Consider the following 16459-nt stretch of genomic DNA (forward strand, 5'->3'; position numbering starts at 1 on the left):
CGGGAATTGAACCTGTGACCTTCTGAGTGCAAAACAGATGCTCAGCCACTGAGCTACCACCCTCCTTAAGTGATAGAGCAGGCTGGGCCACTTTCGATGGTGGGGATCCAGTCTTTTGAATGCTTTATGAGCAAAACACACCAGACTTTTCAGCAAACATAGGATGAGCACGGCAGGGAGTGGTCTGAAAGTGGTCAATGGCTTCAAGTTGCAAGAAAGGAGATTCTGACTAAACATCAGGAGGAACTTTCTGAAGCTGTTCAACAGTAGAATGGGCTTCCTCGGGAGGTGGTGGGCTCTCCTTCCTTGGAGGCTTTTAAGCAGAGGTTGGGTGGCCATCTGTCCTGGATGCTTTAGCTGAGATTCCTACATTACAGAGGGTTGCCTTAGATGACGCTTCCAAATGTACAGTTCTATGATTTCATTCGTTTGGGTGAGGAAGCATTTAAAAAAATGCAAGTCGCCCCCGGGCAGCTTGTCAGGCTGAAAAATGTTCCCTCACCCCTGCCTTTATTCTTATTTTACTGTTGTTAGCCCTTCTGAGCCCGGCTTCGGCTGAGGAGGGCGGGATATTTTTCGCTTTATATTTTTCGCTCTATAAGATGCACTTTTCCCCCTCCAAAAATTAAGGGGAAATGTGTGTGCGTCTTATGGAGCGAATGCAGGCTCCATGGCTTCGTGTTGCTTCCTTTGAAGCCTGGAGAGCGAAAGGGGTTGATGCGCACCGACCCCTCTCACTCTCCTGGCTTTAGGGATGGCTGCCCGAAGCCAGGAGAGCAAGAGGGATCGGTGCACACTGATCCCTCTTGCTCTCCTGGCTTCTCTTCACTGGAGAGGTGCTGCGCAGCTTCCCTCTCTGTGCAGCGCCCCTTCAGCGAAGCAGGAGAAAAAAATGGAAGGGGCTCCGTCTCTCCTGCCGCTTCGCTCATGGGGCTCTGCGCAGAGAGAGAGAATTTTTTTTTTTCTTGTTCTCCTCCTCTAAAACTAGGTGCGTCCTATGGTCGGGTGCGTCCTATAGAGCGAAAAATATGGTAAATAAAATTCTGTTATTTGTTATTATTTAGGCTTCTGCTTGATTGTGTCTGCCTCTTGTTCTCCATCCCACCTCAGGAAATGAAGTCGTGGCGACAGCGCTGCGGATGACCCACCCGCTGTGAAGATGTCCTCCATGGACCCTCTGCCTCCGGCGACCCCTCCGACCCAGAAACCCACGCGCATCATTAAGCCCCGCCCACCCACCAGGCCACGACCGTACTTGCCCCCCAGGCCGGACTCTGCCAGGCTGAGCCGTGGACCAACCCCACCTTTGCCCCCAGAGGGCTCCTCAACTGAGGCTGCCAACGATGGATGCTCCAGGTCGGCTGATCCCCCTTGCAGCCAACAGCAGCAGCTCCACAAGCTGCAGAACTCTGGCGCTGTTCGTAAAATCGTCGTGCGCTTCAGCAGCACGGAGAAGGAAGAGGCTGGGAAGCCGTCTCAGCCTGCTGTGAACTGCAGCCAGGTGCCTGTCACTGAGAATGGGGAAGAGAAGATACTGGAGGGGAAGGAGGGGCAGTTGGGTAAGTGAACTTGGCTATAAGGCTATGTGGCTGTTTGTGGCTTCCTTCCCTATTATCGCATTGGCCTGAATATAAGCCTCACTTCCCCCCCCCCCAAATTCTGACCATGAAAAGTTAAAATTGAGGCTTAAATTCGCTACCTTACAAAAATTGGTTTTTACAATATTGCTGCTGAAACAGACATACGGTAAAACGGAACGGGTGTGAGTGCCTGCAGAATTTTAAGGGAGCGGCTTATATTTGAGTACAGTGGTACCTCAGGTTACAGACACTTCAGGTTACAGACTCCGCTAACCCAGAAATAGTACCTCAGATTAAGAACTTTGCTTCAGGATGAGAACAGAAATCGCGCGGCTGCGGCGCTGCCGCAGCGGGAGGCCCCATTAGCTAAAGTGGTACCTCAGGTTAAGAACAGTTTCAGGTTAAGAACGGACCTCCAGAACGAATTAAGTTCTTAAGCCGAGGTACCTCTGTACTGTCTTTTTTTCTCCCCCCCAAATTTTAAAGGTGCGACTTATATCCAGGTGTGGCTTATATTCGGGCCAATGCGGTATTAAAATATTTATAGATCACACTCATTAGAAAACACAGCAAGGCAGTATACAACATACAGAACTCAAAGTAAGGTAAATAAAAATGTCTTTGGCTGGAAGGTAACCTCTGGCCCTGCAGGCCTTGGAATGCTTCGAAAGCCACGTGCATCCCGAGCTGGAATCTCTGCCCCAAGTAATGGTGAATTGTTTTGCTTCTTGTATAAATTGTGCATGCAAAGCGTGTTTGCATACCAGCCCAGGCTGGTCCGTTAGGCTGAATGGGGCACTGCCTTGCCAACTTCATTCTGCCCTCAACCAGCCCTCTGTCCTTAACAACCAGTGCAGCAACAGCCTTAGCTGTTGAATTTCTCCTCTTCTGTGTCAGTATTGCCCTTGCAGGGAGGTGTGATGGGGACACCACTAAAATAGGCTTCATTCACACAACAGTTTGTTCCGTTTCCTTAGCTCAGAGCTTTCCAAACTGTGTGTCGCGAGATGTTAGTGTGTCGGCTGCGGTGTGTAGGTGTGTTGTGCAAATTCTTCTGGTGCTCCTCCTGGGACTGGAAAGGAGTTAGTTTAACCTCCAGTTTGCTAGTAAAACCGAATTACAGTCTCATGAAATGATGCATGTCTAAAACGCGTGTCACCAACGTGAAAAGTTGGGAAAGCTCTGTCCTAGCTGTTAATTTCCACACTCTACTTGAGCTTTCCAAATTCCGTGATCCCTGTTCGTAGGATCCCTGTTCGCTTCCAATTCTGCCCCCGCCCCATTCCTCTCCTACCTCTATCTTTGAGCCTCAGTGCATGGTAATATCTAAAGCAGTATCCCTTCGCACGGCAGAGGCTCAGTCTTATCTTCGACAAGGCCTCCAGTGTTGCTTCTCTTCTCTTTTTTTTAATTTATGTATTTGGCTTTTTCAGATTAAAATTTTACAATCACATATCCAACATACAGCATAAAAACAAGATTCCGCAGAATCTCCTGGACTCCCCTGCTCCCCTTTGGGGTCCTATTGTTAGCCATTTCCTCCTGCATCTTTTATGATAATCCAAATCTTTTACATCTCCATTGTGTCCAAAATTCACCATTAAACTACAAGTGTTATTCCAATCCTACTAACGATTTTAGGTTTTTAAGACAAATTATAAATTTCCCCCATTCCTTATTAAAAATTTGGTCTTCCTGATTTCCAACGGTTCCGGTCATTTTAGCCATTTCGGCATAATCCGTCAACTTGATCTGCCGTTCTGCTCTGGCAGGGACTTTATCTTCTTTTGCTTCTCTCTTTCCCACAGATCCCAGTGAGGATCCCCAGCAGCCCGTGTCGCATGTGGTGGAGCAGAATGGTGTCGAGTCGCCAGCCACCTGCCCCTCAGGCTGTCCCTGCGTCTGCCATCAACAGCGGCCAGGCATGGTCTTGGCCTGGGTTCCGGCACATTCCCAGCAGGCCGACTGTGAGGACGGGCCCGCCTCAGACCTCTCGTCCTCTGCGGATGAGGGAGGGCCTGTCTTCCAACACCTCTTGGTGCTCAATGCCCCAGCTGTCCCCAGCCCCCCAGCCTGCTGTGGGCGGCCCCCTAAATCCCGCCGTTCTCCCCGCAGCAAGAAGCCCCCTGACCCACCTGCCTCGGCCAATGGGCACCCCGAAGGCGGTGTGGTCTTGACGGGGTACCGATCCACCGCCGAGCCTCTTCCGCTGCGCTGCCCACCCTTGATGCCCAAGCCCCCCCGGCGCAGCAAAGCGGGTTCCCTTGCCTCTCTGGACGGGGAGGCCTTGCCCCCCGCCATCCCACCCAAGGCCCCCACGAAACCGCCTCGCAACTCTTTAGTTCCTTTAGCCTACTCTCGCCGGAGTTCCCTGCAGTACCCGCTGGAGATGAACCAAGCTCAAGGCGACACCTGCCTCCTCTCTGCGGTGGAAGGGCTCCTCATGCCTCCCCCCTCAATGCCCCCGCCGCCGCCACCCGTCTCCCAGGTGCAGGCGCCCCTTCCCCTCCCGCAGAACCAGCCCCCCCTGCCCCCTTCCTGCCAGTTGCCCACAACCATGACTCCCCCTCCGCCCTCCCAGCCACCGCCGCCATTGCCTCAAGGCCTGCCTCCTCCTCCAACCCAGCCACCACCACCCTTGGGTGAAGGACTGTGTCAAGGTAACGACAGCACCCTGCAAGTGAAATAATAATAATAATAATAATAATAATTTATTATTTGTACCCCGCCCATCTGGCTGGGTTTCCCCAGCCACTCTGGGCGGCTTCCACAGAAACCAAAAAACACTAAAATATCATACATTAAAAGCTTCCCTGAATAGGGCCGCCTTAAGATGTTTTCTGAATGTCAGGTAGTTGTCCATCACCTTGACATCCGATGGGAGGGCATTCCACAGGGCGGGCGCCACCACCGAAAAGGCCCTCTGCCTGGTTCCCTGTAGCTTCGCTTCTCGCAATGAGGGAACCGCCAGAAGGCCCTCGGCGCTGGACCTCAGTGTCCGGGCAGAACGATGGGGGTGGAGACGCTCCTTCAGGTATACTGGGCCGAAGCCGTTTAGGGCTTTAAAGGTCAACACCAACACTTTGAATTGTGCTCGGAAACGTACTGGGAGCCAATGTAGGTCTTTCAAGACCGGTGTTATGTGGTCTCGGCGGCCGCCCCCAGTCACCAGTCTAGCTGCCGCATTCTGGATTAGCTGTAGTTTCCGAGTCACCTTCAAAGGTAGCCCCACGTAGAGCGCATTGCAGTAGTCCAAGCGGGAGATAACTAGAGCATGCACCACTCTGGCCAGACAGTCAGCGGGCAGGTAGGGTCTCAGCCTGCGTACCAGGTGGAGTTGGTAAACAGCTGCCCTGGATACAGAATTGACCTGTGCCTCCATGGACAGCTGTGAGTCCAAAATGACTCCCAGGCTACGCACCTGGTCCTTCAGGGGCACAGTTACCCCATTCAGGACCAGGGAGTCCTCCACACCAGCCCGCCCCCTGTCCCCCAAAAACAGTACTTCTGTCTTGTCAGGATTCAACTTCAATCCATTAGCCGCCATCCATCCTCCAACCGCCTCCAGGCACTCACACAGGACCTTCACTGCCTTCACTGGTTCTGATTTGAAAGAAAGGTAGAGCTGGGTATCATCTGCATATTGATGGACACCCAGTCCAAACCCCCTGATGATCTCTCCCAGCGGCTTCATATAGATGTTAAAAAGCATGGGGGAGAGGACGGAACCCTGAGGCACCCCACAAGTGAGGGCCCAAGGGTCTGAACACTCATCCCCCACCACCACTTTCTGAACACGGCCCAGGAGAAAGGAGCGAAACCACTGTATAACAGTGCCCCCAGCTCCCAACCCCTCTAGACGGTCCAGAAGGATGTTATGGTCGATTGTATCAAAGGCCGCTGAGAGATCCAGCAGAACTAGGAAACAACTCTCACCTTTGTCCCTAGCTCGCCGGAGATCATCAACCAGTGCGACCAAGGCAGTTTCAGTCCCATGATGAGGCCTGAACCCTGATTGGAAGGGATCCAAATGGTCCGCATCCTCCAGGCGTGCCTGGAGTTGTTCAGCAACCACACGCTCAATCACCTTGCCCAAGAATGGAAGATTTGAGACTGGGCGATAGTTGGCCATACTGGCCGGGTCTAAAGATGGTTTTTTAAGAAGCGGTTTAATGACCGCCTCTTTCAGCGGATCTGGGAATGTTCCCTCACAGAGGGAAGCATTCACCACCCCGCAGAGCCCATCGCCCAGCCCTTCCCGGCTAGCTTTTATAAGCCAGGATGGGCAAGGATCAAGGAGACAGGTGGTTGGTTTCACTCGTCCAAGCAGCCTGTCCACATCCTCGGGGGTAACGGATTGAAATTGATTCCATGCAACTTGACCAGACAGGGCTCTAGCACTCTCCCGCCCCAGCCCTGCTCCCACGGTGGTGTCTAGCTCCTTCCGAATATGAGTGATTTTATCTGCAAAAAACTTTGCAAAATCGTTGCAGGAGATCTTGGGGTCTTTACAAGGCCCCGATGGTAAAGGTGGTTCCGTTAAATTGCGGACCACCTGAAAGAGTCTCCTGCTACTATTTTCTGCAGATGCAATAGAGGCGGTGAAGAAAGTCTTCTTCGCCGTCGCTATCGCCACTTGGTAGGCTCGACGTTGAGCTCTAACCTGTGTCCGGTCAGATTCGGAGTGAGTTTTCTGCCACCGACGCTCTAGCCGTCTCAGCGATTGTTTCATCGCCCTCAGCTCCGAAGAAAACCACGGGGCTGTCCGGGCTCCATGCAATCGGAGAGGGCGCTTCGGAGCCAGACAGTCGATAGCCCTGGTTAACTCCGCATTCCAGCGGGCCACCAGGGAATCAGCTGAAAGGCCATCAACATGGGATAAAGCATCCCCTACCACTCTCTGGAAACCATTTGGATCCATTAAGTGGCGGGGGCGGACCATCCGAATTGGTCCCACCTCCCTGCAGAGGGGAAGGGTCGCGGAGAAGTCCAGTTGCACCAGGAAGTGATCTGACCATGGCACTTCTTTGGTTTCATTTTTACTTAGTGTCAGATCACCCACGTCGCTAGAGGTGAATACCAGGTCTAAGGCATGTCCATGACTATGAGTTGGGCCCAACTTATTCAGGGACAGCCCCATGGAGGCCATGCTTTCCACGAAGTCCCGAGCGGCCCCTTGTAAGGTCGTGTCGGCGTGGATGTTAAAATCCTCTAGGACAACCAAACTAGGTGTCTCCAGGAGAACATCCGCCACGACCTGAAGCAGCTCGGACAGGGAATCCTTGGTGCAGCGGGGAGGTCGGTACACCAAAAGGAATCCTGTACTGCCCCTATTGCCCAACTTCCAGAACATGCACTCAGAAAACTGGGTCTTCCCAGTAGGACGCCTGGTGCAGACTAATGACTTCCTAAAAATCACTGCAACCCCCCCTCCCCGCCCACATGACCTGGGTTGCTGTGCGTAAGAGAAACCTGGTGGGCAAGCGGCAGCAAGGACGGGCCCATCTGTCTCATTCAACCAGGTCTCTGTCACACAAGCCAGGTCAAATCCTCCATCCACAATCAGGTCGTGGATGGCAGTGGTTTTATTCACCATTGACCTGGCATTACACAGCAACACCTTCAGGTTATGTGGGTTTCCCCTGTTGATTCCAGTATCCATCTGGTCAAGGCCAGACCCGGAGGCAGGGATAGTCTTCAAACAACAACTAAACCTGCCTCCTTCGGGAGAAAGGGCCTGGGCCACGCCCCCTGGGCCAGTTGGAAAGGCCCTGGAAGGGAGCAGGCCCTGCAGTCCTCACCCAGCCGATGGTCCGAGGCTTCCCTGCAGCAGGGGTCCCTTTATAGCCGGGAGAAAGGGCCTGGGCCACGCCCCCTGGGCCAGTTGGAAAAGGCCCTGGAAGGGAGCAGGCCCTGCAGTCCTCACCCAGCCGATGGTCCGAGGCTTCCCTGCAGCAGGAGTCCCTTTATAGCCAGGAGAAAGGGCCTGGGCCACGCCCCCTGGGCCAGTTGGAAAAGGCCCTGGAAGGGAGCAGGCCCTGCAGTCCTCACCCAGCCGAAAGACATAATTGGGGGGGGGGGTGGCCTGGGAAGGATAAGAAGGGTGGAGTTAAGAGATTTGTTAGGCTAAGATTTATTCAGGATATTCCATGCCTCCTGAAAAAGGAAATTGGCCAGCAAGGAAAATAATAAAAGACTAAAATTACCCAGAATATCGTATTTTTCCATGTATAAGACGCTGTTTTTTGCTTTAAAAAATTAGGCAAAAATTTGGTGTCATCTTATACACGGATAGGGGGGACGTGCAATTAATGGCAGCAGCAAGCAGGAGATTGGCAGCGGTGATTGGGTGGGTGATTGGTGGCTGCGGAAAGGCCTGCTGGCGATTGGCTGCAGCAGTTGGGCAGGTGATTGGCGGCTGTGGCAAGTGGGCGGGTGGGCTGTTGGCGGTGAGCGGGCAAACAATTGGCAGCTGCGGTGAGGTGTGCGATTGGCAGTGGCTGTGACAAGGGGTCAGCAGTGGCGGGCAGGCGAGTGAGTGATTGGTGGAAGTGACCTCCCCTCCCCCCAAAAAGCTAAACAACTTAATTTCTTAATTTTGGGTTAAAAAAAATAGGGGTCGTCTTATACATGTTGGTGTCTTATAGATGGAAAAGTACGGTAGTTACCTAAAATAAAATAAAAACGAGTGAGAGCAATACCCTGCTGCCCACACATAGCTTTATCTCTGCTCCTTTTCCAATCTCAACTAACTCTGCAAAATTTCTCTCTCACCAGATGGCTGTGAAAATGAATGCCCGACTCCTGGAGACTCTGACGCGGAGACCCCAAATGACGGGTGCGTTGGTGTTCTTCCGCGTGCCCGCAAATTCCTGAATGAAAGATGTCCATGGGTATTTGTGTGCAAAGAGGATGCTGATCTTGATCGGGGGATGTTGTGATGGGCTTGCCCAGATTTCTGGGTGACTCACAGTGGATATAGGGACATAGGAAGTGAGGCATTATCTTTGAGTCAGCTTGCCCCACTTTGGACAAGCCACTGCCTTCTGGAGTGGAGATTGAATCTTGAGAGAGTTGTAACCTAAGCAAAGCGAAGTCTGCACTGTTATCTCTGCAGAACTGGTTGGATCACTCCAGGTTTCCTGGGCGTAGCCCAGCTTTCGGGAGGGCAGAGGGTCTGTTTGCATCAATCAGAGTATGGGGTTGGGATACCGTCTTCTGCAAATTGTGTCTGTTGAAGCAGGAGGCTGGACTTAAAAGTGCCATAAACACACACAGAGATTGTCATGCATTCTGCTTGTATGATCACTTAGCTGACCTTTCCTGTCCAGAGAATCTCTCAACGTGCCTAAACTTCTACCAGGTCCATTCTAACATTCGTCCATCTAGCTCAATATAATCTACACTGGCTGGCAGCATCTCTCCTGGGGATTCAGACATGGGACATTCCTAGTCCTAAACGGAGATGTTGGGTATTGAACCAAGGACTTTCTGCATGCAAAGCAGATGCTCAGCCACTTATTTTTTAAGTGGATCTTACAAGCCTGCAGTCTGACTGCTCCATCATCAACCAGTACAGCATCATCTCTTAAGATAATTTACCAGTTAGTTTCTTTCTGCTTCTCCTTCCTTGCAGACACTGCTCGGTGCTATCCCCAAAGGGCCCTGACTGGGGACTTTACCTACAGGATGGTAAGTGGGAAATTGGTGCAGGAAAAGGGTTGAACCTGGATCAGGCCAAAGGCCCATTGAGTACAGCATCCTGTTCTCACAGTGGCTAACTAGGGGCCCATTCTGAGAAGTCAGCAAGCAGGAACATCACTCTCCCCACTTGTGATTCCAGCCAAATGGTATTTAGAGACATAAGGTCTCTGAAAGTGAAGGTAGAACAGAACTGTCATGGCTATTAGCCACCGATAGACCTATCCTCCTCCACTCCTCTCTTTAAAAGCTTTCCAAGTTGGCCATCACTACATCTTATTTATTTATTTCATAGATTTCTATACTGCCTAATACAGCAACAGTGCTGTGGAGCAAATTCCAGAGTTTAACCATGTGCAGTGTGAAGAAGTTCCTCCTTTTGTCTGTCACAAATCTCCCGATTCTTCGCTTCCGTTAGATTGCTTCTGGTTTTCAGGAAATGCTCTAGGGGTTTATTTAGTCCTGCCTTGCGGAACAACGACAACAGCAAGACAACAACAACCACAACAAATACAGTGGTACCTCGGTTTACATATGATTCAGGTTACATACGCTTCAGGTTACAGACTCCGCTAACCCAGAAATAGTGCTTCACGTTAAGAACTTTGCTTCAGGATAAGAACAGAAATCGTGCTCCAGCAGCAGCAGGAGGCCCCATTAGCTAAAGTGGTGCTTCAGGTTAAGAACAGTTTCAGGTTAAGAACAGACCTCCAGAATGAATTAAGTACTTAACCCAAGGTACCACTGTACAAATAATAATAATAATAATAATAATAATAATAATAATAATAATAATAATAATAATAATAATAAATTTATACCCCTCCCATCTGGCTGAGTTTCCCCAGCCACTCTGGGTGGCTCCCAATTGAGTGTTAAAAACAATACAGCATTAAATATTAAAAACTTCCCTAAACAGGGCTGTCTTCAGATGTCTTTTAAAAATAGGATAGCTTCGTATTTCCTTGACATCTGATGAAATGATGCCTAGTAACACAGATCAACTACCAATGCACTATTATTTGATGCGATACAGAATACATCTGCAAAAAAACCACATCAGTCTGGAGGGGCTACGTGTCTCTTTTTGAAACCCTTTTCCATCTCTTCCCTCCTCAGAGCCCCTGTACCAGACGTATCGCCAGGCTGTCATCTCCAAGGAGATCAAGCGGCAAACGGTCCCCCGGAACAGCAGCTTCAGCAGCTCTGACTATGGGGGCCCTTCCCCTAGCGAAGGGCCCGCGGGGCCTCGGGGCCCCATCCCGCACAGCACGCTTTGGCAGGAGCTGCCCGCTGTGCGAGAGAGTGGCCTTCTGGGAAATATCAGCCCCGAAGAGAGGAAGATGCAGGAGGTGAGTTGACCAGTGGCGTAGCGTGGGGGGGGGGCCAAGGGTGCCGGCCGCACTGGGCGCAACATCTGGGGGGGCGCGAGTCCAGAGGGAAGGGACAAGTTCCTTCCTCCGCCGGGCTCCCCGCAGCCACCGCCAGCCTTGCGCCCTAGCGCGCGCGCGCCCCCCGCCGCCGCTGCCGCTGCGCTCCACTCACTGCTCGCAGGAGGAGCAGCCGCTGCAGCAGCGCCGACGCCGCCACCGACGCCTGGCCGGCACGGGCAGCCTCCGCACCCCGACGCGCCACCGGGCCTCGCCGCGCCCTGCGCTCCCCAAAAACCTCTGAGAGGAAGCCGGTGGGCGGGCGAGGCCCGGCTAAGCCTCTCGCCAGCGGGTTAAGAGGCTTTCGGTTTCGTCAGCAAGTTTGGCGGGCTTGCTCACGAGCAAATGAGTGGTGGATCATCCCCCTAAGGGTGTGTGTGTGTGTGTGTGTGTGTGTGTGCGCTAAAGAAAGGCTTCCGGTTTAAGTTCTTTGTTACGCTGAATGTTTATCTTTTAAAGATACATAGTAATAATAAAAATAAATGAGAAAAACGAAAGGCGTTGGATTTTGCTGTGCATGGTGCCCTTTGGGAACTGGCAAGGTGGGTTTTGAAGCTACTGCTGCAGAGTGGCGTAGCGTGGGGGGTGCAGGGGGGCCCGGCCGCACCGGCCGCACTGGCCGCAACATCTGGGGGTTAGGGTTAGGGGCGCAAATCCACTGGTTAGGGGGCGCAAATTACTTGCCTTGCCCCGGGTGCTGACAACCCACGCCACGCCACTGGAGTTGACTGTTTGTCTCGGGCAAAGTGATCTCCTGCAGTTCTGCCACTATGAGATCCTGTCATTGGAGATGGGCAGAGATTGAATCTGGGACCTTGTGCATAGTCAGAGCTGAGCCACAGCCTGAGACTGAATGAAGAAATTTTTTGAGCCCAGAACACTTTGAGAACCAAAGAATTGTAGCATTGGAAGAGACCCATTAGTGCTGATTATTTGGTTTTTTTTAAAAAAATGGGGTCATTTTATAATTGTGTACAACTTTCAAAAGGGTGGCTCCTCATTCACAAATTGCATGTGTTTGTTTTGTGTGTTTTGATCGCTCATTCTAAACTTTAGGAAGCAGAACACTTTCAGATGAGTTTGTTGGGTGCTGATCAGTGTTTGAGCTCGGGTTTGTGTGTTGTCCATACCTGGTACATGCCTTAGCCCTTTCCGAACTTAACCATGAGCTGCAGCCAAGGTTTACTGTATGATTGACAGCTTGTGATTTGTCCAGGAGAGCAACACTCCAAGCCAAATAATTGCCTAGCTCAGCATGGCACAGTAGCAAAATAACCAGAGTTGAAGCGGCCACGATCTCCCGTTCTGCAGCCTGCACGTCCGTGCTAAACCATGGTTTGGCGTAGTGCGACAGGCGAAGCAAACCATGGTTGTGATGAGTCCTGCCCATCTCCTCCCACTGATCCTCCTTTCCATGGTTCTTGCCTCTCTGCCATGTCCAGAGCCTTTTTGAGGTGGTGACCTCCGAGGCATCCTACCTGCGCTCCCTGTTGCTGCTGATCGAGCACTTTATGGAATCGCGGGACCTGACAGCCACCATCCTTCTGCGCGAGCACCGTACCCTCTTTTCCAACATCCGCAAAGTCAAGGAGGTCAGCGAAAGGTCAGCTCTGCCTCTTCCTCTTCACTTCTCCTGTCCCCTTTCCCTATATCGCCATGGGGCTATCCGGAAAAGTAAAGGAAACTGAAGTATGATTATGCAGGAAAATAGGAGCCTGCCTTTTATCAAGTCTGGGGACATTTGCAACCCTGAGTTTGAACGTGGGACCTTCTGTATGAAAAGCATGTGCTCTGCCACTGACCTCCAGCCCCTTCCCCACTTCTCGTGAATGTCACACACACACACACACACACACACACACAGTATTTTTCACTCTATAAGACACACTTTTTCCCTCCTAAAAAGTAAGGGGAAATGTGTGTGCGTCTTACGGAGCGAATGCAGGCTGCGCAGCTATCCCAGAAGCCAAGACAGCAAAAGGGATTGCTGCTTTCACTGCGCAGCGATCCTGCTTGCTGTTCTAGCTTCTGGTTTAGCCGCGCGAAGCCTCTTCAGGGCACGGGGAGCCTTAATCCCACTGCCCTGAGGAGGCTTCACACGGCTATCCCAGAAGCCAGAACAGCGAGAGGGAGCTCTGCGCAGTGCTCCCTCTTGCTGTTCTACCTTCTGGCTTAGCCCCTCTGTCCCTTCCCCCACCGCCCGGAAAAGCCCGCAAGAGCCGTGCTCCCTTTAAACAGCGCGCGGCTCTTGCTGGCTTTTGCGGGAGGTGGGGGAAGGGACAGAGGGCAGCCCCTCAGTCCCTTCACCCACTTCCTGGGAAAGCCTGCAAGAGCCGCACTCCCTTTCACGAGTCGCACACACGCTCCATGCGACTCGTGAAAGGGAGCGCTGAGCAGAACCTGGGATGCATACAGGCTCTGCTCAGCGCTCCCTTTAAAGAATATTTTTTTTCTTGCATTCCCCCTCTAAAAACTGGGTGTGTCTTATGGTCTGGAGTGAAAAATACGGTATATGTGGCTATTCATGATGCCAGTCCTTCCCCTTTGGCAGATTTCTTCATGATCTTGAAGGACGCCTGGCCGAGAGCCTGCAGATCTCGGACGTCTGTGACATAGTGGAGACACACGCACAGCAAAACTTCTCGGTCTACATTGACTACGTGCGCAACCAGCTGTACCAAGAAAAGACCTACAGCAGCCTCATGTGAGTGGCAGAAAGAGAGAAGGAAGCAAAAGGAGTTCCGTCGGGAGACTCTTGATAGTTTCAAAGGCCTCTCGATGGGAATAGGGAGCCACTAGCCAAAGAATCTCTTTCTTTCTTTTGCGGTTGGTCTAGCAATTTCGGATTGTGTCTTTGTTTTTTATCTAGAGCATTTAAAAACCATGCTGTGTGTGCTGAAAGGTATTCCAGAGTGGCTTCAGAAAAAGAAAAAACAGCATTAAGATGGTCCCTGCCCTCTCAGGCTTAGAATCTAGAAGAGACCACATGAAAGGGAAAAGGGGAGAGGAGGGAGGAGGACGAAAACAAGCTCAGGCACCAGTTCTTAAAGTTACCCTTCTAATATTGACCAGCTGGGACGGAGACAGTTCAGGTAGCCCTGCGGAATGGCTGCCTGCGAAGTGACGGTTGAGGCAAGGTCAGAAGTGGAGGCACTGAAACAGCCCTTTTTCTTCTTTTGCTCTGCAGCCCAATGGAATAGCTGCTTGCTTGTGGGTTCATAAGAAGCTGCATTATACGGAGCCAGACCTTCGGTCCATTGAGCTCAGTATTGGCTACCAATTTTTCTATGTTTTGAATGGTTCTTATTTTTATTGGGAAGCTGCCTTGAGTCCTGTGTCAGGCAGAAAGGCAGGGAATTAATAATAATAATAATAATAATAATAATAATAATAATAATAATAATAATAATAGATGTTGCTATTATTGTTATTATTATTATTATTACTACTACTATTACACTGATAGGCCGGGGCTCTCCAGTTCAACAACATCTGGAGGGCTAGCCCTGGCTTAGGGCTTTAAAGGTTAACCACCTGCGCTTTAAATCAGCTCTGGAAATGAATCAGCATAGCCGGTACAGAATAGCCTTCATATGCCCCCATCGCTTGCCCCTCTCAAGTAACGAGGCAGCTGTGTTTTCTACCAGGGGAAGCTTCTGAACCACCTTGAAAGGCAGCCCCACGTAGAATGTGCTGCTGTAGTCTAGTCTGAGTGTAACCTGGGCATATATAACTATGGCAAGTTCCATCCTCCCCTCTCTAGGTGGCGCTGCAGCAGGAAGACATAGCCCTCTTTCCTGATCCAATCCTGCCTCCTCTCTTCCTTCCCAGGGAGAAGAACCCCCAGTTTGCCATTGTCGTCACCCGGCTCCAGGAGCTCCCCCAATGCCAGCGGCTCCCCTTCATGTCCTTCCTGCTGCTTCCTTTCCAGAGGATCACCCGGATCAAGATGCTCATAGAGGTGGGGGCTCTGGAGACATTCATAGAACCATAGAATCGTAGAGCTGGAAGCATCTGCCAACCATTATTTATCTTCCCCTGTAACGTGTAGCTGCAGAGGGAGAGCACTGAGAGTTTTCTAAGGCACACTCAGTGCAAGTCTTCAGCGAGGTCCAGCAGAAGTGCTATTGGCACCTTGGGCAAATGGGAGATGCTCTCCCAGAATCCTCTGCAAATCTCAGAGGTTGTGTGGCAGATGTGTCAATGTGGGAGGGGGTTAAAGGGACACCTGACCATTAGGTCCAGTCGTGGACGACTCTGGGGTTGCGGCGCTCATCTCGCTTTATTGGCCGAGGGAGACGGCGTACAGCTTCCGGGTCATGTGGCCAGCATGACTAAGCCGCTTCTGGCAAACCAGAGCAGCGCACGGAAACGCCGTTTACCTTCCCACCGGAGCAGTACCTTCTTATCTACTTGCACTTTTTGACGTGCTTTCGAACTGCTAGGTTGGCAGGAGCTGAGGCTGAGCAACGGGAGCTCACCCCGTTGCTGGGATTTGAACCGCCGACCTTCCTATCGGCAAGCCCTAGGCTCTGTGGTTTAACCCGCAGCGCCACCCGTTCGTCCAATTGCTTAAGAGCAGAGGGTGCACCTGAAACCCCTCTTCCAGCCCCTTTTCCTCCCCCTCTAACTTTACTTGTTTTTCCTAGAATATCCTGCGTCGGACAGAAGAAGGCTCATTGCGAGAGCAGAACGCCATGAAAGCTTTGTCCTCTGTTTCCAAGGTGAGGATGATGCTGATTATGTGAACTTACGAAGCCATCTCAGACCGAGTCAACCCTGCTATTGTGATTGGCAGCAGCTCTGCAGGGTCTTTTCCAGCGCTGCTACCAAATATCATCTCAAACCAGAGATGCCCTTGGTTGACCTTGGAATCTTTGCCACCCAAAGCACCGGATGTGCTATTGAGCCATGGCCTTGTTTGCACTACACTGCTTAATCCTGCTCCTTCCCATAGGTGCTAAGTGCCAATGGCTATGTAGCCAGAATGGGGCCGAGGGTGAAGCAAGAGGGATGTATCAGACTATTTGGGGTGAAATCCCAAGTTTAGCAGAAGTAAAAAAAAGAAGAAGAAGAAAAATGAACCCAAATTTACCCTGATGAGGACTGAGCATGTTTACTAGCCAAGAAGAATGCAATGGAATGGAGTACAGTGGTACCTCGGGTTAAGTACTTAATTCATTCCGGAGGTCCGTACTTAACCTGAAACTGTTCTTAACCTGAAGCACCACTTTAGCTAATGGGACCTCCTGCAGCTGCCGCGCCGCCAGAGCCCAATTTCTGTTCTTATCCTGAAGCAAAGTTCTTAACCTGAAGCACTATTTCTGGGTTAGCGGAGTGTGTAACCTGAAGCGTATGTAACCTGAGGTACCAGTGTACTCTGGAAAGGGTGTGGTTGGCTGGAGCGCTGCACACTGCTGCATTTTGTTGCAGATATTTGCACGTTTGTATATTTTTAAAACCGCCTGTTTCCTAAGCATTCCCTTCCCTTTGCGGTAGATCAGCAGTCTCTCGATGACCACAAGTAACCTGACTCTCTCCTCTCTCTCCTTTTCCCATTCCCTCAATCTCTGACCAAGATAATAGAAGAATGTAACTCTGAGGTGGGCCGCATGCGTCAAATGGAGGAGCTCATCCACATCGCCAGCAAGATCGAGTTTGACAAGCTTAAGGTCAGGAAGGCTTCAGCTCTCTGCCTTGCTTTTGGCTCCCTCCAAATGGCTCTTCCCTGATGCTCTCTGCCTGCCT

At 51.4% G+C, this 16459-nt stretch overlaps 1 protein-coding gene across 5 annotated transcripts in view; it reads left to right on the plus strand.

The window, feature by feature from the left end:
- Window positions 1-16459, plus strand: part of ARHGEF15 (Rho guanine nucleotide exchange factor 15) — a 60931-nt gene that overhangs the window by 35043 nt on the left and 9429 nt on the right. For all 5 annotated transcript variants that reach the window (XM_083471119.1, XM_083471121.1, XM_083471120.1 and 2 more), the window contains exons 2-11: window positions 1111-1559; window positions 3389-4240; window positions 8358-8418; window positions 9217-9272; window positions 10401-10633; window positions 12154-12314; window positions 13263-13415; window positions 14543-14672; window positions 15361-15435; window positions 16291-16383. In XM_083471119.1, coding sequence (XP_083327245.1) covers window positions 1160-1559; window positions 3389-4240; window positions 8358-8418; window positions 9217-9272; window positions 10401-10633; window positions 12154-12314; window positions 13263-13415; window positions 14543-14672; window positions 15361-15435; window positions 16291-16383 — 2214 coding nt within the window. In that variant the 5' untranslated portion in view covers window positions 1111-1159. The remainder of the gene's footprint in view (window positions 1-1110; window positions 1560-3388; window positions 4241-8357; window positions 8419-9216; window positions 9273-10400; window positions 10634-12153; window positions 12315-13262; window positions 13416-14542; window positions 14673-15360; window positions 15436-16290; window positions 16384-16459) is intronic.

The sequence above is a fragment of the Podarcis liolepis genome (genome assembly GCF_965112155.1).
Source record: "Podarcis liolepis genome assembly, chromosome: 13".
NCBI lineage: Eukaryota > Metazoa > Chordata > Lepidosauria > Squamata > Lacertidae > Podarcis > Podarcis liolepis.